Below are 22,458 nucleotides of genomic sequence, written 5' to 3' on the forward strand. Positions count from 1 at the left end.
GGAGAGGGACGTTGCCTGTCTCCCACGCACACACGAGACTCTGCTGGGCGAGTCCCAGATGGGGCAGGCAGATCCCAGCCCAAGCCGGGTGGCCTTGGTATTGGGTACCAGGCCATGGGGGCACCACACGTCGAGTCGTGGATGGCGGGGTGTCCAGTGGATTCGGAGGGAAGTCACTGTTCCTTGGCTTTGTTGGGTTCTGTTGCCCCTGGAAACGTGAGGTCGCCCAGAGTGGGTGCCAGGGTGGCTCCAGCAGACCCCAGGCTGCTTCTTGCCAGTCAATCCAGCCCTCCTTGGACGGGCACGGGGCCCTTTTGGGCAGGGATCTCCCGGCTTCCCGCCTGGACTGGTCTTGAGCACAGAGGGAGGGAGTCAGCCCGCCCTTAGCACATAAAATAAAAATAAAATAAATAAAATAATAACAAAATAAAATAAAATAAATGGGGCACTGGCTTATCAGTGTTCCTGCCTTGCTGGTGCATGGTCTGGAGTTTAAAATCCCGAGAGTCCCAATTCCTGGATCCTTTGGTGTCTGACCAGGGTGTTTGGCAACTCTGCAGACTAGGATGCCATCCCTGGCAAGAGCTTTCTTCTAGCCTATAGCCAGGGGTGCAAGCATCACCAAAAAAAGCCATAAATGCCTCTTGCCTGGCAGGACACTGAAAAGATCTGAGGCCGGTCCGGGCAGTGCGACCCCTGGTGGCCACCTGTGTGCGAGGGACAGTTTTCACCCTATCTGCGAGTTCTTGACCTGGACTTGGGGGCTGCAAGCGCGCGTAGATCCATCCAGGCAGGGCAGCCGGGAGGACGCACCCTGGGAGGACCCTTGGGGCAACGGGATGTGCGAAGCGATGCCGGTGACCCGAAGCCCAATTCCACAGCTGGGCATTTGGTGTCCAGGTGCGAGCCAGACGTAAGAGTGGCGCACACGCCCTAGCAGGAGACTGGGCCCAGGCACCTAGGAGCCAAACATTTCCTCTGCTGCTAGGACTTTTTGTTTCAAGTCAACTCAGCTAATAATACAAAAACATCAACTATATCTTTTTAATATATATAGAATAAAAATATACAAATACACAAATAATATACATTAGAGTATATTTTTGTGACAGATTATAGTTATAATTAATTTGTTATTATTTCATTTATATATTAATTCTATGTGTCTATCATTTTATCTATAATTTTATAAAATAAAACAAATATATTAACAAAATTATAATGAATATGTTCACATTATTTCAATATGTATCTCTATATTGTTACAGTTAATATGCATATTAGTCAATATTAATCAAAAACAATAGTAAATATATAATATTAGTACCATAATTTCATAACTATTATATACTAATATATAAATTATATGATTATACTATTAGTACCATAATATATTAAAATATATTATACCATAAGCATGTTACTATATCATCAACATATAATTATTCTATAGTAATAAATACTTAATATATCTAATGTATTTATTTTAGTTTATATATTTTATTGAATATATAAATATATATAAATAAAAGTAAAAGCATAGAAATGTAGAAATAAAATAGTAAAACAATCAATGAATATAAATAAAAGAAAAGAAAAAAGAGAAAAGAAAAGAAGAGAAAAGAAAAAAAGAAAAGAAAGGAAAAGCGAAGCAAAGAAAGGAAAAAGAGGAAAGGAAAGGAAAGAGGAAAGGAAAGGAAAGAGGAAAGGAAAGGAAAGAGGAAAGGAAAGGAAAGAGGAAAGGAAAGGAAAGAGGAAAGGAAAGGAAAGAGGAAAGGAAAGGAAAGAGGAAAGGAAAGGAAAGAGGAAAGGAAAGGAAAGAGGAAAGGAAAGGAAAGAGGAAAGGAAAGGAAAGAGGAAAGGAAAGGAAAGGAAAGAGGAAAGGAAAGGAAAGAGGAAAGGAAAGGAAAGAGGAAAGGAAAGGAAAGAGGAAAGGAAAGGAAAGAGGAAAGGAAAGGAGAGGAAAGGAAAGGAGAGGAAAGGAAAGGAAAGGAAAGGAAAGGAAAGGAAAGGAAAGGAAAGGAAAGGAAAGGAAAGGAAAGAGGAAAGGAAAGGAAAGAGGAAAGGAAAGGAAAGGAAAGGAAAGGAAAGGAAAGGAAAGGAAAGGAAAGGAAAGGAAAGGAAAGGAAAGGAAAGGAAAGGAAAGGAAAGGAAAGGAAAGGAAAGGAAAGGAAAGGAAAGGAAAGGAAAGGAAAGGAAAGGAAAGGAAAGGAAAGGAAAGGAAAGGAAAGGAAAGGAAAGGAAAGGAAAGGAAAGGAAAAAATAAAACAAAATACTAGTCTGACTCTCGGAGCTGGACCCAGCTGGACCCAGCCCGCGAGCCTCCTCTAGCTCCAGCACCACCCAGGTGAGCTGGGCGTCTGTGGGTCGCTAGGCAACGCTCCGCGGCCGGAGACTTCCTGCTTCCCTCCCATTGGCTGCGCTGCCTTAGCGTGCGTCTGACGTCACTCTCCGGCGCCGTCGCATTCGGGCCGGGGCAAGGACTCCGGTCTTGGAGATCAGAGTGGCGGCTGTCCGGTCAGAGCCTTTGAGGACCCCGGAGTCTCTGTAGAAGCCCCCCGGGGTGGGTGGCCGGCGTACGTGTGCGGATCTCGGCGGGGGATGGCGCGGTAGGGCCTGGGTCCACGAGCTGGCTCGCTCGGGGCGCAGACTGGAGCGCTGGCTCGTTGCTAGGGCCGCCGGGGCCCGTTGCTAGGGCTTTGGGAGATGCTCTGGGCCCCACGACCACGCCCACCCTAGTGTTCTGTGGCCCACAGTGCATCTGAGAGAGAGAGAGAGAGAGAGAGAGAGAGAGAGAGAGAGAGAGAGAGAGAGAGAGAGAGAGAGAGAGAGAGAGAGAGAGAGAGAGAGAGACAGACACAGAGACAGAGACACAGAGAGACAGAGAGACAGAGACAGTGTCTGTCTGTCTGTCTGTCTGACTCTTTTGACTGGGAGGAAATTTTCCAAGTGTGTGTGTGTGTCTGTCTGTCTGTCTGTCTTACTCTTTTTTGTCTGGGAGGAAATCAGGAACTGTGAGCCTCTCTGTGTTCTGAGGCCCACAGTGCATCTCTGAGATAATCCCAGGTTTTTCTGTTTCCCAGACCTGTGGTGTCGAGATTCCAGGACCACCCTGTGGAGTTTGGATTCCTTCCAGTGAATGTCGGGATGACAGTGCTGGGGATTTAACTAGGTCCAGCACCCCGCAAGGCATGTGCCTTAACTTCTGCATTTTTTCTCTGTCACCTTTGACTGTATTTTCTACACTACTTCTGTAAATGACACCCCCATGTCTCTTTTTCCCATCCTCCCCCAGTTATGAACTGATGTTTCCTATAATTGCAGGAAGCAATGCAGAATCCAGAGTGCCATGGAGGGGTACAGATGAGAAGCAGAGCATCAGGTATAGAAATTGCTTTTTAAACGTAGCTGCGAAGTTTGTTAATGGAACATCTGTTAACACAGGCAGATATGCACAGAGCCTTATTGCTTTCATCTCTTTTTTGGGTCTATGATCTATTTTGTTCAGGTACCTGTGATCCAAGGACATCATCAAGCGCCCCAATAAAACCCAGGACTCCAGTTCAACAAAGTAAATCCTTATCGCTAACCAGTTCTCCAGAATCATTAAGAAAACTCCATCCTCGGCCAAGTGATAAACTTAACCCTAAAACAATTAACCCAGTAGGTACAAAAGAGATTTATGACTTGGTAGATGGGAAGGTGATTGGGAGCCTGTTGAACCCATGGACTGCTGGACCTTGTTTTTTAGTTTAAAGCTGGCCATGCTGGATGGGCAATTTTAATTATGAGTGTGAAGAAGATGGTGTGGGCTTGAGTATGATTGAAGATGTTGAAAGTTTTAGTCTAGTCTGTTACGTCCATGGTTTAGTGCAATAGCATATAACATATTGCTCGGCGTCTTAATTTTAATTGATATGACTGGTTTCCTCATATTAGTATCTCCCAATATCACTTTTTATGAAATTGCATGCTCCTATTAATTGTTTAATGCAAGGGACATTTCTCTCTGATGTACAAATGAGATCTTTTAGAAATTATAGCTATAGTAATTTTATCAGATTGCATTGACTTGTAGGTGTTTCTTCTAAAAGTGCATAGTTGTAAGAAATGGAGCTAGTTGAAACATTAATATCATTACGGATTATTTCTGAAAGTATGAATCGAAAGTTTAATGAATTTGTGTTTTGGGGCCACACCCAGTGATGCTCAGGGGTTACTCCTGGCTGTGTGCTCAGAAATTGCTCCTGGCTTGGGGGACCATCTGGGATGCTGGGGGATTGAACTGCAAGGCTTGAAAAGGGGATTGAACCACCTGACTTGTTCCACATCACCACTCTGGCCCCAGTTTAATGAATTTTAATGACATTTCATTTATATGCCTTTATTTTACTTTGTTTTTAATATAGAATCTTTAATCACTGTGATTACAAGCATGATTATAGTTGGGTTTTAGTCATAAACATTGCTTCACCAGTGCAATGTTCCCACAACCAGTGCCTCCCTTCTCCCTCCTCCCCCATCCCCTGCCTATATTCGAGACAGGCATTCTACTTCTCTCACTCATTAACCTCGTCATGTAGTTGTTAGAGTAGTTAACTGTACTCACTACTCTTTATGTGAGCTTGATATTGTGAGCCAGTCCTTCTGGCCATATATGCTTTTTATTTTAAAACTTTTTTTATAGAGGATAGGTACTAAATCTAAATGTATCTTCTTAAATCAGTAATTAATTACTTACATGTTTAAACCTTTTTTTTTAGTTGGTTTCTTCTTTTTAATGGGTTGGTAGTGTTACATTTTATAATTTAGAGCACTTTTATGTAACGAAATATTTACACCTGCTTAAATTCTCTTTAGAACGCTGATTACTTATATAGAAGTTCAGTGTTTTTGTGATGATTTTTTGACTATTGGGATTTAAAGTCTCAAATAATTTTTGAGGAAATACAGTAGTAATTTCTGAAGGCAACAATGTGTAGCAAAACTGAAAGTTGTGAGGTCATAGATCAAGTATAATATGAGTCCAAGTATCCACTGAGTTTTATACCTCATCTCCTTTTATACCTCATCTCAAAAGATTATAGTGGGGGAAAGATGTTCTGGCATTACAATATTCCATTATGATGTTTATATTTATTTTTAAAATAATTTTTATTGTGATCAATGTGAACTCAAGTTTTACAGTTATATTTAAGGTACATTTTAACAGTGAATTAAGGCCATTCCTACCACCAGTGTTGACCTTCTACCACCCCTGTTCCCAGCATGCATCACATTCCACCCCTTATCTCCCCTGGACTGCTAGTTTAACAAGTCCCCTTTGTGTATAGCTTGTTATAGATTGGGTTATCTTGATTCTGTTATCGTTGACTTGGGTTTGGGTTTGGTCTGATTAATTTTTATTTCTACTTAGTGTTCATGCGATTGTTTGCTCCTGGTACCATTCACTCCCTCCCCCCTCAATTTTTAAGGCAAAACAAGATGTTTCGAGTTCTGTGCTTCTGTTGGGAAAAAAAAAAAGAAGCTGGGAGGAGCCTTCTAGAAGCTATAAATATAGATTTAAACGAAGAAAGAAATAGAAAAAAAAAGCAAAACAAGTAATGACAAAAAACACAGCACCAACTTAAAAAAACAAAAGCAACAATGACACCAAGAGGAAGGAAAAAAGGAAGGGGGACTGGTGTGCTATTTGGCAATTTTTTTTGTTTTGTTTTGTTTTTGCATAAGCACAGCAGGTTTTGGGGGAAATTTGAAAGGGAATTCCCTTGGCTTAGGAGATACTGGGTTTCTCTACCCTTGAAGCATATGTAATGGGAGCAACTATAGGCTTCAGACAAACCCACGGTGTTTTTATGGTGCCAGGGAACTTTCTGCTTAGTGTGGCTGTCAAAATCAGTCCTCGGTAATTAGAGATTCTGGTTTTTGCACAGTTCATAGGAAGAATTCTAGAATAGAGTCTTTCTTTATAGATCCAGAAGTTCTGCTTTGTCACAGTTGTAGTCATTCTTCTTTAGTGATCTTGGTTTTGTGCAGATTCTAGGACAAAGCCTAGGAGAGAGTCTTTCTTTATGTTTTCCGAAGTTCTGCTCAGTTGTGGTTGTCAAAGTTAGTCTTCTGTAGTTAGTGATCTTGGTTTTTACACAGATCTAAGGATGGAGTGTCTTCTGATTTCATCTGTTAGGTGATGAGGTAGGGCAACCTGCTCTTAGATCAAGTTGTTGATGTTTCCTCGTCATCTAGCTGTCATATCAACTTGGTGCAAGTTGATATATGATATTTATATTAACAGATATGTGTTGCGAGGCCAGAGAGAAAGCATGGAGGTAAGGTGTTTGCCTCGCATTCAGAAGGACAGGGATTTGAAGCCCCCGACATCCCATATGGTCCCCTGAGCCTGCCAGGAGCGATTTCTGAATGTAGAGCCAGTAGTATTCCCTGAGCATTTCCGGGTGTGAGCCAAAAATCAAAAACAAACAAACAAACAAACAAAAATAAAAATTAATAGATATGTGTTGCATTTGGTTTTAGCTACCTTAAAGCCTCCTGAAACCACTTAAGATGAAAAAAGAAAATACACACAATATTCCTATATTTGTGATTTCAGTCCTGAAATGACAGAAACTTTTTTCAGACTTGTTGCTGGGTAATTAATATACTTGTAATTCGTATAGTGACTTTGCAGTCAGAGGATCTGCCTCTTGCCTCAGCAGAATTAGAATAGTTTTCTTGATTTCATATGGCAAAAGGAATAGCAATATTTATTGTATTCTTTTTTCTTTTTTAATTTTAGTTTGGCGAACAGTCACGAGCCCCTTCTGCGTTTGCAGCTATTTACTCCAAAGGGGGAATCCCTTGCAGGTAAAGTCAATACAAGCTATCACTGACTATATTATTCAGAATAATTGAGTAAAATCAATATAGTATTCGGTTTAAGTAAATAGGGAGTCTTATTGCGGGAGGTTGAAATAAAGGTGACATATTCACTCTTTGTTAGATTGTTACAGATCCTGAAATATTGTTGAAAAAAAGCTTTTAAATTTCAAAATGAAATTACTAATAGATCTATAGTAAACCACCAGATGATCTCTAATACATTGAGTGACTTTTCTAAAATAGCTTAAGCATTCCCCAGCTTGGCAAATTGCAAGTAAATAATGCTATTAAGTTTGTAAACTGAAGATTGACATCTTAATTTATCTTTTTTATTTTTTTAAATTATATTACAACAATTCAAAATGTTCAAATTGTGTTTTTATGTATGTGTGTGAAAAAGAATACTTTTATTTAAAGAAATTCACTTAGAGAAATATGAGGTGGAGAGAAGTAGATATGTGTTCAAGACACAGGCTTCTCTGGAATATATAAACTAAATTGTCCTTCTTAAATACCATATACACTCGAGTATAAGCCGAGTTAACCTGAGCTTGGCTTATACTCAGGTCATATATACAGGTCATACAAATCAAATGCATGTATTCTCCAGTCATCTCCTGCCTTCTGCTGGAGGGCGCAGTGCTTCAGCTCAGTCCACAAGTTGCAGCTGAGCTGAAGAGGTAGGCGGCTGAACTGAACTGAATGGCACTAAATTAGTGAACCCACAATATTCTGTGCTTTGTATGAGCCTAACAGCAGTGATTATGATATCTGTGAACTCAGTGATGATGACAATATTTATACTGTTACCTTCACATCAGATATAGCTGAAGGTCTGTTTGTATACAGATGATGAGGAGAACGAATCCAGTTTTGAAGGATTTTAACCTTTGTGATTTAGCTCGAGTACCTGTTAAGCTACGGTTTTCTGCACTTTATTTAAAGTTTTAAAGTTATTGTTGCTAGTTTACAGGGGTTTTTTGTTTTAGCAACAAATATTGAAAAACATTTAACCTACTGATTCCTCATTTATTGTAATTATTTTGGGTATGTATTTTTATTTTTGAAATGTACCAGTGGCTGCTGCATTTTCCATCTCAGCTTATATTTGAGTCACTAAGTTTTCCCAGTTTTTAGGGTAAAATTAGGGGAGTTGGCTTACTCGGCTTGGCTTATACTCAAGTATATAGGGATATATTTTGGTGTTGTGGACAACATGTGAGTGGTGCTGGGACCACATGTTGTTGGATTGAATTTAGAGCCCTGCACATACTCTACCACTTGAGTGAAAAATACACTCAGGAAACATTTCACTTTTTATTGTATTTTTACTTTTTTATATTTTTTTTATTTAAACACCTTGATTACATACATGATTGTGTTTGGGTTTCAGTCATGTAAAGAACACCACCCATCACCAGTGCAACATTCCCATCACCAATGTCCCAAATTTCCCTCCTCCCCAACTGAACCCCGCCTGTACTCTAGACAGGCTTTCCATTTCCCTCATACATTCTCATTATTAGGACAGTTCAAAATGTAGTTATTTCTCTAACTAAACTCATCACTCTTTGTGGTGAGCTTCCTGAGGTGAGCTGGAACTTCCAGCTCTTTTCTCTTTTGTGTCTGAAAATTATTATTGCAAGAATGTCTTTCATTTTTCTTAAAACCCATAGATGAGTGAGACCATTCTGCGTATTTTTCTCTCTCTCTCTGACTTATTTCACTCAGCATAATAGATTCCGTGTACATCCATGTATAGGAAAATTTCATGACTTCATCTCTCCTGACAGCTGCATAATATTCCATTGTGTATATGTACCACCGTTTCTTTAGCCATTCGTCTGTTGAAGGGCATCTTGGTTGTTTCCAGAGTCTTGCTATGGTAAATAGTGCTGCAATGAATATAGGTGTAAGGAAGGGGTTTTTGTATTGTATTTTTGTGTTCCTAGGGTATATTCCTAGGAGTGGTATAGCTGGGTCGTATGGGAGCTCGATTTCCAGTTTTTGGAGGAATCTCCATATCGCTTTCCATAAAGGTTGAACTAGACGGCATTCCCACCAACAGTGGATAAGAGTTCCTTTCTCTCCACATCCCCGCCAACACTGTTTATTCTCATTCTTTGTGATGTGTGCCATTCTCTGTGGTGTGAGGTGGTATCTCATCATTGTTTTGATTTGCATCTCCCTGATGATTAGTGATGTGGAGCACTTTTTCATGTGTCTTTTGGCCATTTGTATTTCTTCTTTGTCAAAGTGTCTGTTCATTTCTTCTCCCCATTTTTTGATGGGATTTGATGATTTTTTTTCTTGTAAAGTTCTGTCAGTGCCTTGTATATTTTGGAGATTAGCCCCTTATCTGATGGGTATTGGGTGAATAGTTTCTCCCACTCAGTGGGTGGCTCTTGTATCCTGGGCACTATTTCCTTTGAGGTGCAGAAGCTTCTCAGCTTAATATATTCCCATCTGTTAATCTCTGCTTTAACTTGCTTGGAGAGTGCTGTTTCCTCCTTGAAGATGCCTGCAATGTCCTGGAGTGTTTTGCCTATGTGCTGTTCTATATATCTTATGGTTTTGGGGCTGATATCGAGGTCTTTAATCCATTTGGATTTTACCTTCGTATATGATGTAAAGTCGAGTTGGAACCCTGGTTTAAGATTCTGTTACTTGTTTCCCTGCTTTCTATTTTATCAATAGAAAACAGCACATTAGCCAGGCCTCTTGCTGTTATGAAAATAGCAGTAATAAAATTCAGTCAGTAAGTGAAGAGTGACGGAGTGGATTTGATTAAACATCATCATTGGTACAACCAGACTATGTGCTGCTTCTGGCCTGTTGGCTATGCCAGCCTGATGGTGATAGGAAGTCAGGAGCAGCAGTGACTAAGAGAAGTGACTACCTCATGTTTGGGGCCAGTTTCTCTCCTTGGATCCAGTTCTCTTTGCTTATCAGGAGGAAAACCTTGCACCCCTTTATGTCCTTAGTGTTTAGCATTAAGTGGTAAAGTACCAAGGACAGTGTACCTTGTAAAATCAGTTATAATTCAGGGCATGGGAGCATAGGGAGAAAATAGTTTATAGTTTCTAAGATTAAATTTTGTTTGAATTGTTTGTGTTCTGTTGAGTATCTCTCGTAATGATTGCCAATGCATAACAAGTTTATCATTGCATTAAAATGCAGAGCTGCAAGAAGTTTACAATCCAAAACCATTAATTTTACAAATGTCTGGTCATTTACTTTTGCCACCAAAACGGTTTTGCTAAAAATTAGGCTTTGTGGGATTGTAGGTATTGGTAATATAAGCTTCCTTTATAATATATTTAATGCCACTATATTCCTACATACTGCAAAATTGTTCTAAGCCAATTATGTTCGGGAAAACATATGTTAATTATTGTTTTATGTGCATTTCATCTTGGGTCCAATTTTCCTTGTCACTCTAACTGATTTTCTATTTTAGATTGGTTCATGGTTCAGTAAAGCATAAACTACAGTGGGAGTGCCCTCCTGAAAATCTTCCATTTGATCCTCTTCTTATTACTTTAGCTGAGGTAAAGTAACATTCTGTCTTATCTGAATGTTTTCAGAAATCTTGTCAAATTGCATTATATTTTTCTTTGTAAATTATTAGTAAACTTTATACTTTACCTTAAAACAGGGGTCTCAAACTCATGGCCCATGGGCCGTTTGTGGCCCTCCGTACAACATTTTGTGGCCCTGCCCTAGAGGAATCTTTTTTTTTTGTTTTGTTTTGTTTTAGTTGTTTGGGTCACACCCCAAAATGTTCAAGGCTTACTACTGACTTTGCACTCAAGGATCACCCCGACTTTGCCTCCTGTGGCTCCCAGGTAAATTGAGTTTGAGATCCCTGCCTTAAAATATCTGGTGGCCGGAGCAAGAACACAGCAGTAGGGCTTTTGCCTTGCATGCAGCAGACCCTGAATGAACCCATATTCGATTCTTGGCATCACTTATGGTCCCTTGAGTCTGCTAGGAGTGATTTCTGAACGCAGAGCTAGGAGTTACCCCTGAGCACTGCCAGGTGTGGCCCCAAACTGAACCAAATCATAAAAATTAATATATAAAAAAAAGCTGAACAGTAAATATTTCTTTTAAAGCCATGGTTTCTGGGCCAGAGTGGTTAAGTTGCTTGCCTTGCAAGTGGTCAACTTGGGTTCGATTCCTGGCATCTAATTTGGTCCCATGAGCTTTGCCAGTAGTGATCCCTGAGTGCACAGCCAGGGGAAGCCCTGAGCACCATTGAGTGTGAACCATAAAACAAGCAAAAACTAAGTAAAATAAAAAGCCATACTTTCTTAGGAAACAATGATGAATGGTATATGTTTATTAGAAACTGATTAATTGCTTTGAAAATAGGAATTTTGTCTACACCAGAATTTGTATATCAGGTATTAAACCTAAACTTGAAAAGGAAATTGGAAAATTTAACACACTTAGTACATGGATTTGTACAACCAGGGACTCAACCTTGAAGTTGACAAACAGTGCAGTACCTGCATTACTATATTAATGGAAACAAAGTATTATTGATGTTAGAAATGTTTAGTGTTTTTATAAGTTTAGTGGTGTTTTATGACCATAAATAGATGGTCAGAACTTAAATTTTTAAATTTTGCTTCCATCAATTAGCATATAGTAATATTAGCTTGTTACATGCCATCTTTCTTGAGAAATATCATTTTTTATTCTTATTTCACATTCTAATGTTAGCAAAGGCATGAACGACTGAAAAATTTGTCTTCTAGCTATCGTAATATGTGGAAAGTAAAAATATGTAAATAAGTTACATAAATATGAAGAATACTACTTTAGAAACTCATGAAAAATGTACATAGTGGGTCTGTGAATGATATATTCAGAAAATAGTAGTATCATGTATTTTTGCTTTAGAAAAAGTTTGGGAGTACTTGTAAAATACTTTTATTTTAGGAGTGGTTTGGGCCACAGGCAGCACCACTCAGGGTTTTACTCCTGGCTCTGCGACCAGAAATCACTCCTAGCAGGCATAGGGGACCGTATGGGATTCTTATATCAAACCTGGGTTGATCCTTAGTTGGCCATGTGCAAGGCAAATAAATGCCCTACTGCTGTACTATCACTCCAGTCCCGCAAAATACATTTTAATATCCTGGTGAAATTATTTTTTTTTTTTATTTTTTTTTTTTTTGGTTTTTGGGCCACACCCGGCAGTGCTCAGGGCTTACTCCTGGCTGTCTGCTCAGAAATAGCTCCTGGCAGGCACGGGGGACCATATGGGACACCGGGATTCGAACCAACCACCTTTTGGTCCTGGATCGGCTGCTTGCAAGGCAAACGCCGCTGTGCTATCTCTCCGGGCCCACTTTTTTTTTTTTTTTTTTTTTTTTGTGGTGAAATTATTTTTATTTTTATTTCTTGTTTTCCTCTCCTTTCTCTCTTCTCTTTATTTTTTCTCTTTTATATTTTTTGGGGGTCACACATGGTAGACAGGGGTACTCCTGGGTTTGTGCTCAGAAATTACTCCTGGCAGGCTCAGGAGAGCATATGGGTGCCAAGATTCTAACCCAGGTCAGCCTCATGCAAAGCAAATGCCCTGTCTGCTTTTCTTTTGCTCCAGCCATTCTTTTCTTTGTTGTTCCTTTGATTATTTTAAGTTTTTCTTTCCCCTACATCAATTTCCTCTTTGTCCCACGTATGTCTTTACTTTTATTTATTTATTTATTTATTTATTTATTTATTTATTTATTTATTTATTTATTTATTTTTGGTTTTTGGGTCACACCTGGTGGCATTCAGGGGATACTCCTGACTCTGTGCTCAAAAATTGCTCCTGGCAGGCACAGGGGACCATGTGGGATGCCAGGATTCGAACCACTGTCCTGGATGGCTGCATGCAGGGTAGACACTCTATCTCTGTGCTATCTCTCCAGTCCCTAGTTTCATATTTTCTCAGTTGCGTTAAAAGTATAATTAATGAAATTGTCCATAACAGTTATAAAACGAGTTTTACCAGATTAGTGTGGATTTAAGCTTTTAGTTTTAGCAAAACCAAATGGACAGTACATGATTAGTAAATCATAATTTATTTTATGTATGTGCATTACAATTTTTTTGTTCTTGTCTTTGCAGGGCCTGAGAGAGACTAGACATCCATATACCTTTGTATCAAAGGAGGGCTTTCGAGAATTACTTTTAGTCCAAGGGGCTCTCGAAAAGGCAGTACCTTTGCTTCCTAGACTGATTCCTGTGCTAAAGGCTGCTCTGGTATGAACTTGATTCCTTTTGACTTTCTATGCTACAATGAGGATATTTTATGTACATATAATTATATTTAATAGTGTAATTTTAAAAATATATGCAAATGCTTTACCTGTAATGTTAATGTAATGTTCAATTAATCCACTGTTATTCAGAACTTAAGGATTAATCCTTTAGAGGTCATTCTCTGGTATAAAGGACTATTTTAAATAGAGGAAACAAAGACGCTCAAATCATTCTTTCTGTGTGGTAGAAGTGTGTTTTAGTTAAGGTCCCAGTCAAGCCCAAATTGTCTTCTATGTTCCCAGATGTTCTGTATTCAAGTTATTTCTTCACTCCATGCTCGGTTGATTTTATATTAATTTTAAATGATAAATTTTACCTTTATTAATCTTCCACTTTACCATTTTTCCTCACCCATTTTCCCCCTTTATTTTCTTTTCTCCTTTTTGCCCTGTACTCTTAATAAACCAACCCAGGTCCATTCAGATGATGAAGTTTTTGAGAGAGGATTGAATGCTCTTGTACAATTAAGTGTCATTGTTGGCCCTTTTCTAAATGATCATTTGAAGCTTCTACTTACAAGTGTAAGTACTGAAAAAGTTATAAAGTAGTTGGTGTATATGCATCGTATATTGACTGTATCTGTCTTGACTTAATGGCTTTGAAGTGGTATAAATGATTGAGAACCCATCTTATTTTAAAATACAGAGATAAAACTTTAGTTGTCCATATGACTTTTTACTAGTGTTTCTTTATTTTAGTCAAGTATTTTAAAATAATTTTTAGGATATATCCTGACATGAGCTAATTTGGATTTTTTAATAAGTGGAGTGGACAAAAAATTAAAGATTGGCATAGTGGCATTAAGCCGTAGTTGATCAGCTGTGAATTAAAACCAGACCATCTAGGGCCTGGAGAGAGGCATTTGCCTTGCAAGCAGCCGATCCAGGACCAAAGGTGGTTGGTTCACACCCCTGAGCAATGCCGGGTGTGGCCCAAAAACCAAAATATTGTATAATTTTATATTGCCATGGCTTATTTATTACTTTTGTCTTTGTCATTGAGTTGTTTTTTTGGGGGGAGGTTGGTTTTGGGTCACACCCAGTGCTCAAGGTTACTCCATAGCTCCTGGCAGGCTCGGGGGACCATATGAGATGCTGGGATTCAAACTACCATCCTTCTACATGCAAGGCAAACACCCTACCTCCATGCTATCTCTCCAGCCCCATCATCGTCGCTGAGTTTGTATTTTTGTAAATAATATTTCGGATAAGACTTCCTATTATGTATAGTTCTAACCCTTATTATGAATATACATAATACTACAGTTTAGGGAGTTTCCAGGACCAACTGCAGATTTAACAATTTTTTAGAACTCAGAAAACATGGCTTATAATAAACAAGGCAATTTTTTTTTTTTTCGGTTTTTCGGGCCACACCCGTTAGATGCTCAGGGGTTACTCCTGGCTACGTGCTCAGAAATTGCCCCTGGCTTGGGGGGACCATATGGGACACCGGGGGATTGAACCGTGGTCCTTTCCTTGGCTAGCGCTTGCAAGGCAGACACCTTACCTCTAGCGCCACCTCACCGGCCCCAGGAGAGCTTTGTGTTGAGGGTCTGGAGGTGTCAGGTATGGAGCTTTTTGTTGCCAGTAAAAATTCTCCTGGTGACTTATGGAATTGGGGAGAATAGAGGTGATAAATCTTATCTCTTAAAACTTTTATAAACATTTTTTTGGTGCTACTTCTGATTGTGGCATATCTAGGAATACCTAGGTCTTTGTTTAAGATTACTCTTGACAAGCTTGGAGGGAACATATGGGATGCCTGTTAACAAACCTGGGTTGGATGTGTGCAAAGCAAATGCCCAACGCTGTTCTATTGTTCCAGACTCCATAAAGTTCATCTTATATTATACACAAGGATACAATGATTCAAGACCTCACTGCTCAGCTTGGGAATTTCTGTCTATGCTGTCTTTTGTTCAGAGATTAGGTGTTTTTGACTATAGTTCAACTTATTTTCTCTTGCATCATCTACCTGAGCAACCCTAGAACATAATCTTTAATATTGTACTATGAAGAGAGATTCAAAACACCCCAAGGACAACCTGGCTAGGTTGACAGAAATTAGGGTGATGTTGAATTAGGGTGATATTGATAGCTTGACAGAGATAAGGAGAATCAGGTGAAATCCCACCAGCTCTCCAGTAGGAAGGTAATTGATCCTGGGTTGGCCATGCTCAGGGCAAATTCCCTACTTGCTGAACTATGGCCCTGACACTGAATATTTATTTTTCCAAATCATTTATCTTCTTCAATCTTATTTTCAAAGCTTTCCAAGCGGCTAAGGAACAAAAAGTTCAAGGAGCCAATCACCAGTGCATTGCAAAAGCTAGAGCAGCATGGTGGAAAGGTAAGTAGAATATTGCCCCTAAAGTCTTAATTCTTTAAAGTGCTAATCATTTTACCAAATTGTCAAATACATTTGTCATACTTACCTCTAGTAATAGTACACAATGTAGTATCTACTTTCAGCCACAAGTAACCATGTTGATACTATTATTTTCCACTTGGGGGGGCTGGAGGTATGTGACTCCCAAGCAGTGAGTGATTCAGGAACCCAAGAGATTAGCTGGGCCTAAATATTCAGTGTTTAGGATTCGGATGTAACACTGTGGTGTGCTCAGTGGTGTCCAGGGCACATCAAGAATCAGGGACATATTATACTGGGACTCACTTAGCTCTCAACCATGCCAGGCATGTACTTCAGCCTTTTGAGCTATTTTCCTCTTTCCCATTTAGATCTCTAGATCTGCCTTCCCTAGAATGCAGTTTCTAAATGCTTAGATTAATGTATAAATTCAATTCTGTACACATTCAGCTTGCTTAATGTGAAATTGCAAACGGTACAGCTTTCAACTTTATTGTTTTAAAGTATTTTGAGTACTTTCGTTTTATGCTGTAGAAATTCAGAGAAGTTATGACTTAATTTATTGAAGAATGAGAACTCTTTTTCCAATTTTTTGAAATCTTTCCAAGGAAAATACCTAGTTTTCCCACAAAGATCTGAATGAAATTTTTCAGATAACTGCAGTAGGAGGCCAGAAACTAACTCTGTATGCATGTATGCACACACACACACACACACACACACACACACACACACACACGTCTGGGAGCTCACACAAATGATTCATTTGATAATCCAATTTGCAGGAATATGTCATAAGAAACATGTAAGATTGTGGGGGATTTCACTACTCTATGGTATCAAATAATTGGTTATTTTTATTTTTTTATTTAAAAAAGTGCTCACATAATCTAGTTTTGGCAATATATCTATATTACCTGTCTTAGAGAATTCATGTAATCAGATTTTAATGCTAGAATTGCATGTGATTACCTTAACATTAGAGAATTGAGTACCATTTTCAGTGCGTTCTAAAGGAATTACAAAGAAAACTTGCGTGATTATATGCAATTTTAAGATGGCAGATGTTTTAATTTAATCTTTTCTTAAACTGCCTAATTTGACCAATTTTAGATGACTTTGAAAATTGATTACATTCTGTGATGATTGCCTAAAATGAAGTTTGAGGAAGAATTAAGTTCCTAAGCTATTAGTTACATGGAATATATGTTAGATTTGGGCCCCAGATAGAGGATGAGCAGTTTCTTGAAGTGTACATACAGCCTCACCCCCTAACCAATGCAATTATCAGCAGGAAGGAAATTCTCATCTGACAAGGGGAAAGTAAAGCACACTTGCTCTCCTTCACACAGAACAAGTAACAGACGCTCGAAATTAATGAAATTAATAAAAGCCCTCCTTTCCTTGCAAAAACTTAGCATTTACATATCTCTAATATCTGAGTGAAGTTTTGGGAAAGATTGTTCTCAGTACCGTAGCCCCACACTTCTCAGGGCTTTGTGTATATGAGTGACTGTAAAGACCCCTCTTCTCGGAAAACAAAAATATCAGTTAGAGGAAGTCACATTGTAACATTTCTCATAACTAATCATGCTAGTTCCTACCTCCAGTTGAGATGGGTTCATTGTTAGCCACATTGAAGTTTTAAGTGATGTGTACATTTGTCATGAGAAAGGTTATGCCAACACCAGATTTTATTTAGCCATTTGAGAGCTTTGTTTATTACATGATTGAGCTGTCTTTGGAAGAATTTTTGTAATCTTTAATGCAGCCCTCACTTTTTGAAATATGTTTTTTTGTTATTCTCCTTAATAATCTAGAAACTGAGGTTCAGAGAATTTTTTTAATAAATATTTCTAAAAAGAAGCAAGATGATCTATATATTATTTAACATGGAAAAAATTTCACTTCTCAGTATTTCTCAATATTTTATCATTCTGTTCCCATTCTGGTTTAGAGTTTGGGACCAATTTTTGGACATGTTCATACAAATGTAATCTATTATGGAAACTATGAAATAAAACTAAAAAAGGTAATTCTTCTCTCTGTTGACAGGGAAGCCTTATCATCATCAAGTCTAAGATTCCAACATATTGTTCCATCTGTTGTTAAATAAGGAAACCAGCCAAGATCATCTCACTACCTGGTAACAGATTTCTAACACTGACCACAGGAAATATGGGACTTTTCAGATGCAGCTCAGTTTATTCTCTTACAGTTGTAACCTACATTCATTAGTGGTTGTTTGTGAGTTTACATGATTCTATTGAATCAGTAAAAGTTAATAATCAGCAAAAAAGAATAGTTTATAATGGAAAGCAATTAAAAACGGTTCTATAATACTATTTTGTGAGTTTTTAATTTCTATTGTTAGTGTGAACAACAATTATTAGTTTGTACAGTATCTTTGCTGGTGTTTATTTTTGAACATTTTTTATTTATAACATCCTTTTGCAATCTGTTTAAACTATATATTTAAGGCATTTTGCCTTTTTCTAATTTATACTTATCAGTGCTCAGGAAATTTAATATAGTGAACAAATATTTGTGAATTTACTATTATTTGAAAATATGTATATAATGTGCAGAATGCTTGGGAAAACTTTCATAATATTCTAGTTTAAATTTATTTTAAATGTATAAATTTTCTTAATTGTTGTTTATTACAACTCATTAAAATTACCTAAACTTTAGGTGTTAATTATATTTAAGTAAATGTTATTTTTGTATTTTATAGTCTGATGATACTGAAGTTACTCAGTATATGAAACTATTCAGAAATTAAAATATTGTAGCTTAAATGTGTTGGCCTTTTGCTAATAATTGCTCTTCTAAAAAAAGCTTTATAATATCATTTACATGTATAATTCTGAAGGCTGCTCTAGAAGCTTACCAATTTATTTTGCAATGGAAAGCAATAGACCAAGAGAAATAGGAACTAAGAACCCAATTTTAGTTTAGAACAAGTAGAGAGCCACATCAAATCCAAAGAAGCCCAGAACTGTTGAAGGCATAGAGATGAGGCATTAATATCAAGTGGGAGTAGACTTGTATTCTAGAACACCTTTCTTTCCTCACCACCTCAGATTATTGGAAGGGCTTTTTGAAACCTCAGTTGAAGACTGAAATTGCAACTGAAATTGCAGAAATGTTCAACTCCTTCAGGGCTTTTGTCTTCCCTGGTTTCTGCTCATATGCTGCATGCTCAAATCATCATAGCTAAGACTGGTGCCTGGCCACTGGTCTGACTTTTACTATCTTTCATTGCTCTTTGAGGGACAGATTCAGAGGTATAGAGGGCATGTCACTTTTCTTGCATGTGGCATCTGTGTTTGATCCCAGTGCCCCTATAGTCCCCAAACTCTCCCAGGAGTGATTCCTGAATGCTAAACCAGAAGTAAGCCCTGAACACCAATGGATTTGCACCCCCCCAAAAAAATAATCCATAGGTATATACAATCTCAGAATTGCCAAAGTTGTAAGATACATTTTTAAAATAAATAATGAAATGATGACATTTGTTCAAATAAAATACTATAACATAAACCAGTAGAGTTATAAACATTTGCTTTTATTTATTTTTTTGGAAATACAAAATGTGCACATTGAGTTTACACAAACACGCAATGACAAGTCTCAGTGTACAAGTACTGTACTACTTTTAATTCTACACTGGTGATAGCAGGGCAGCTTTCAACATCCTCTCTCTACACCAGAATAGATCACCTGATTTATTGTTGCAAAACCTGTTGCAAATCTCTTCCTACAGGAGCTTCTTGTTTTGTATGTATGTGTGTAGTGTGTGTGTGTGTGTTTGTGTGTCTGATATTTCTGCAAAACAGAGAAGGTGTGTGGTATCTTCAGTAATGTGGCGACTGCAGTTTTGGTGTAAAATCATTAAAAACAATCTGACTCCTTGGACTTCTATGATGAGCTAAATCAAAATGCAATCCAGGTGAACTGATTAACACATACATTCACTTTCTACTCTGTTGGTACTGTAGTTCTTAATACAAATGGAATCACTAGTGCTTTCAAAGGGGAGTCTACTTACTGTTTGTTCCTAGGAGGCATGGGGAGTAGTCACGGTCTCTTACTCCCTGAATGGCATGTGACAAACAAGTCATGAGGACATCAGCAGGGGGAAGAGGACAGAATAGGCCTTTAAGGTTGCTAGGATCACTAGTTTCAACAGCACTCCATATGACTGGGCTTACCCATTGCATGTGTCCATGAACATCCTTTCTTTCCTATCTTGTATTTTCACTTAAAGACACAATAGAAAACACTCAACCTGTGAGACCAAACGAAACTATATACATTGTGTAGTCCTACATTATAATGGAATATTATGAAAAATCAAATACTAATTAAATAAACATTAGGCATATGCTGACATCTGATGATAAACTCAACTTGATGAGTTTTATTTTTTAAAAATGCCCAATAAATAACTTATCTGAATAGAAGGCAGCAAATGCATTGAAACTGAAACTTTTTTTTGTTTTATTTACTTAAAGTTTATAAATGGAATGACAGCATACAAACATGAAAACTAATTTCTGGAAATTAAATGCATATGTGAATGTTTTAGAAAACTGATTAAAAATCGGGCCAAAAACTAAAAAGTGAGTAGCAAAAAACACAGATACATTAAAATCACAGAGAATGCGAAAGCCTCAACAATCCCATGACTAAAGAATCAATGAAGCTGTGTGCTGGATTCAGTTAATTTTGAGTATCCACGGGGTATGAAATGACAGAACATCTCATGAACTCAGTGGCATTAGGAAATGATGCAAATTTATAGCTGGAAACTCAGATTTTGGGAGGATTGCTTTATATTAAAACAAAGCCTATTCGCATAATATGCCTCAGTATAAGGCTGAGCAGTCTATGCTAAAAGTGGTGGCTCCAACTTTAATGGGGTAGAATAGTTCGTGTTGGTCTGCTTGATTGAGGACCTATTTGACAAGTTAAATCACATTTTCAAAGAGCTGCATGGAGCGCATTATGTTTTCATCCTGTCAGGGAGAAGAAAGATAACAGGATTAGTTTCATTCAGCGGGAGATCCAAGGGAAATGCCGTTTTCCCATAAGTACTTTCACCCTGAACCTCCCCTGCAAAAAACTTACATTCTAAGTGCCTGCAAATATAAGTTCCTTTCATGTTTGTTAACATGATAGGCTTTATTTATTTATTTATTTATTTATTTATTTATTTATTTATTTATTTTGGTTTGGGGGCCACACCCGACGGTGCTCAGGAGTTACTCCTGGCTGTCTGCTCAGAAATAGTTCCTGGCAGGCACGGGGGACCATATGGGACACCGGGATTCGAACCAACCACCTTTGGTCCTGGATCAGCTGCTTGCAAGGCAAACGCCACTGTGCTATCTCTCCGGGCCCAACATAATAGGCTTTAAACATTTCATTTCCATACCTTTTGGTAAATGCTTCTGTTTTATTTTGTTTGGGGACCACACCTGGTGCTCTTCAGGGCTTACTCCTGGCTCTGGCTTTGTGCTCAGGGATTACTCTTGGCATGGCTCAGGGGAACATATGTGGTGCAGAAGATCAAAACCCATATTGGTCATGTATAGGACAAAGGTCCTACCAACTATACTTTTGCTCCAGGCTGACCCTACCTTGCTTGGTTTTAACAGAGAATACCTTCCCAGTCAGAAGGTTGGGATGGAAACGAGAGAGGCATAGAAGTTAAGGTCAAATTTTGGCATTCGGGTCTTAGAGATAGCAGAATGGGTAGGGCATTTGTCATGCATGCAGCTGATGTAGGACAGATGATAGTTCGAATCCTATCATCCATATAGTCCTCCAAACCTGTCAGTCATGATTTCTGAGTACAGAGCCAGGAGTAACCACTCAGGGCTGTAGGTGTGACCAAAAGTACAAAAATTAAACAAAACAAAAAAATTGGCACCCCAGGTAGTTAGAGTCTGATCCCAGAGACTGGCACCTGAAATTAGGAACGTGTTTGTATATAAATCAAAAGTCACTGTCACAGATTGGAGCCTGGGTTTCAGAGCCACTTTTGCAACAACCACACCTTCTTTCCTGGTCTTTTACAGGCCATTCTGAATGACCTTCAGCAACCCTAAGGAATGCGTGGTCTCTAGGTTCATGAAAAATTACTTGGTGATTATGTTAGATGTAACCTACTTTTAAAATAAACTTTTAAGGAGACAGATAACCTTTTGAGGACTTTGAAGATTGTGATTGGCACTCCGTGATTTATTGGTGATCTTTTTACAGATGATTTTCATGATATGAGCTAGGTTAGAAATATCATCGTTGAAAGGGTATAATGAAATATCCCTAAAAAGAGGCCCAATTTAAGTCTCCATTATACAGGCCTGGTAAGCTGAAAAAACAGCTGTGTCCAGGAGGCTCTAGAGACCCTGTAATTGCTCCATTCTGTTCACCAGTTCCTAAAATGGGTCCAGCACATTTGTCTTATTTGAGACAGACAGACATTCTAGACTTTTGCTATCAAAATTCCTCGAATTGAGCTTACTACTACCTTTCTGGGCTAAAATAAAATTATTTTATGTATATTTTATTTTTTTTATAAAATTTATAAATTATATAACTTTAAATCTATTTGGCTAGGAACATTTTAGACATGATTCAAACTATAATTTAATGTGATTGTGTATGTGATTGACTTATAATATTTCACATGCAATTGTTTTCTTTTCAAAATTGGATATATGTATCCAGGAATAACTGTGGAAAGCAGAAGTCCCCCACCAAAAGCACCCAAAAAATATATTATAAAAAATATCACCTAAGAATGGCAGACATCTCTTTGGAAGCCTCCACTCTGTGAAGTGATGTGTTTTTCTCTGAGCAAAATATAAATTCTTT

At 38.2% G+C, this 22,458-nt stretch overlaps 2 protein-coding genes across 8 annotated transcripts in view; one reads left to right on the forward strand and one right to left on the reverse strand.

Moving 5' to 3' along the window:
* Positions 1-3,329: 3,329 nt before the first annotated feature.
* PACRGL (parkin coregulated like) overlaps positions 3,330-22,458 on the forward strand; it is a 491,459-nt gene continuing 472,330 nt past the window's right edge. Inside the window, exons 1-8 of the mRNA XM_049790054.1 lie at positions 3,330-3,382; positions 3,509-3,663; positions 6,794-6,861; positions 10,337-10,427; positions 13,006-13,140; positions 13,614-13,721; positions 15,472-15,552; positions 17,626-17,821. Coding sequence (XP_049646011.1) covers positions 3,331-3,382; positions 3,509-3,663; positions 6,794-6,861; positions 10,337-10,427; positions 13,006-13,140; positions 13,614-13,721; positions 15,472-15,552; positions 17,626-17,682 — 747 coding nt within the window. The 5' untranslated portion in view covers position 3,330 and the 3' untranslated portion in view covers positions 17,683-17,821. The remainder of the gene's footprint in view (positions 3,383-3,508; positions 3,664-6,793; positions 6,862-10,336; positions 10,428-13,005; positions 13,141-13,613; positions 13,722-15,471; positions 15,553-17,625; positions 17,822-22,458) is intronic.
* The window catches only part of KCNIP4 (potassium voltage-gated channel interacting protein 4), a 1,191,871-nt gene continuing 1,188,546 nt past the window's right edge, over positions 19,134-22,458 (reverse strand). For all 7 annotated transcript variants that reach the window (XM_049790047.1, XM_049790048.1, XM_049790052.1 and 4 more), the window contains one exon: positions 19,134-20,594. In XM_049790047.1, the coding sequence (XP_049646004.1) occupies positions 20,547-20,594 (48 nt within the window). In that variant the 3' untranslated portion in view covers positions 19,134-20,546. The remainder of the gene's footprint in view (positions 20,595-22,458) is intronic.

This window comes from Suncus etruscus, chromosome 16 (assembly GCF_024139225.1).
Source record: "Suncus etruscus isolate mSunEtr1 chromosome 16, mSunEtr1.pri.cur, whole genome shotgun sequence".
Taxonomy (NCBI): domain Eukaryota; kingdom Metazoa; phylum Chordata; class Mammalia; order Eulipotyphla; family Soricidae; genus Suncus; species Suncus etruscus.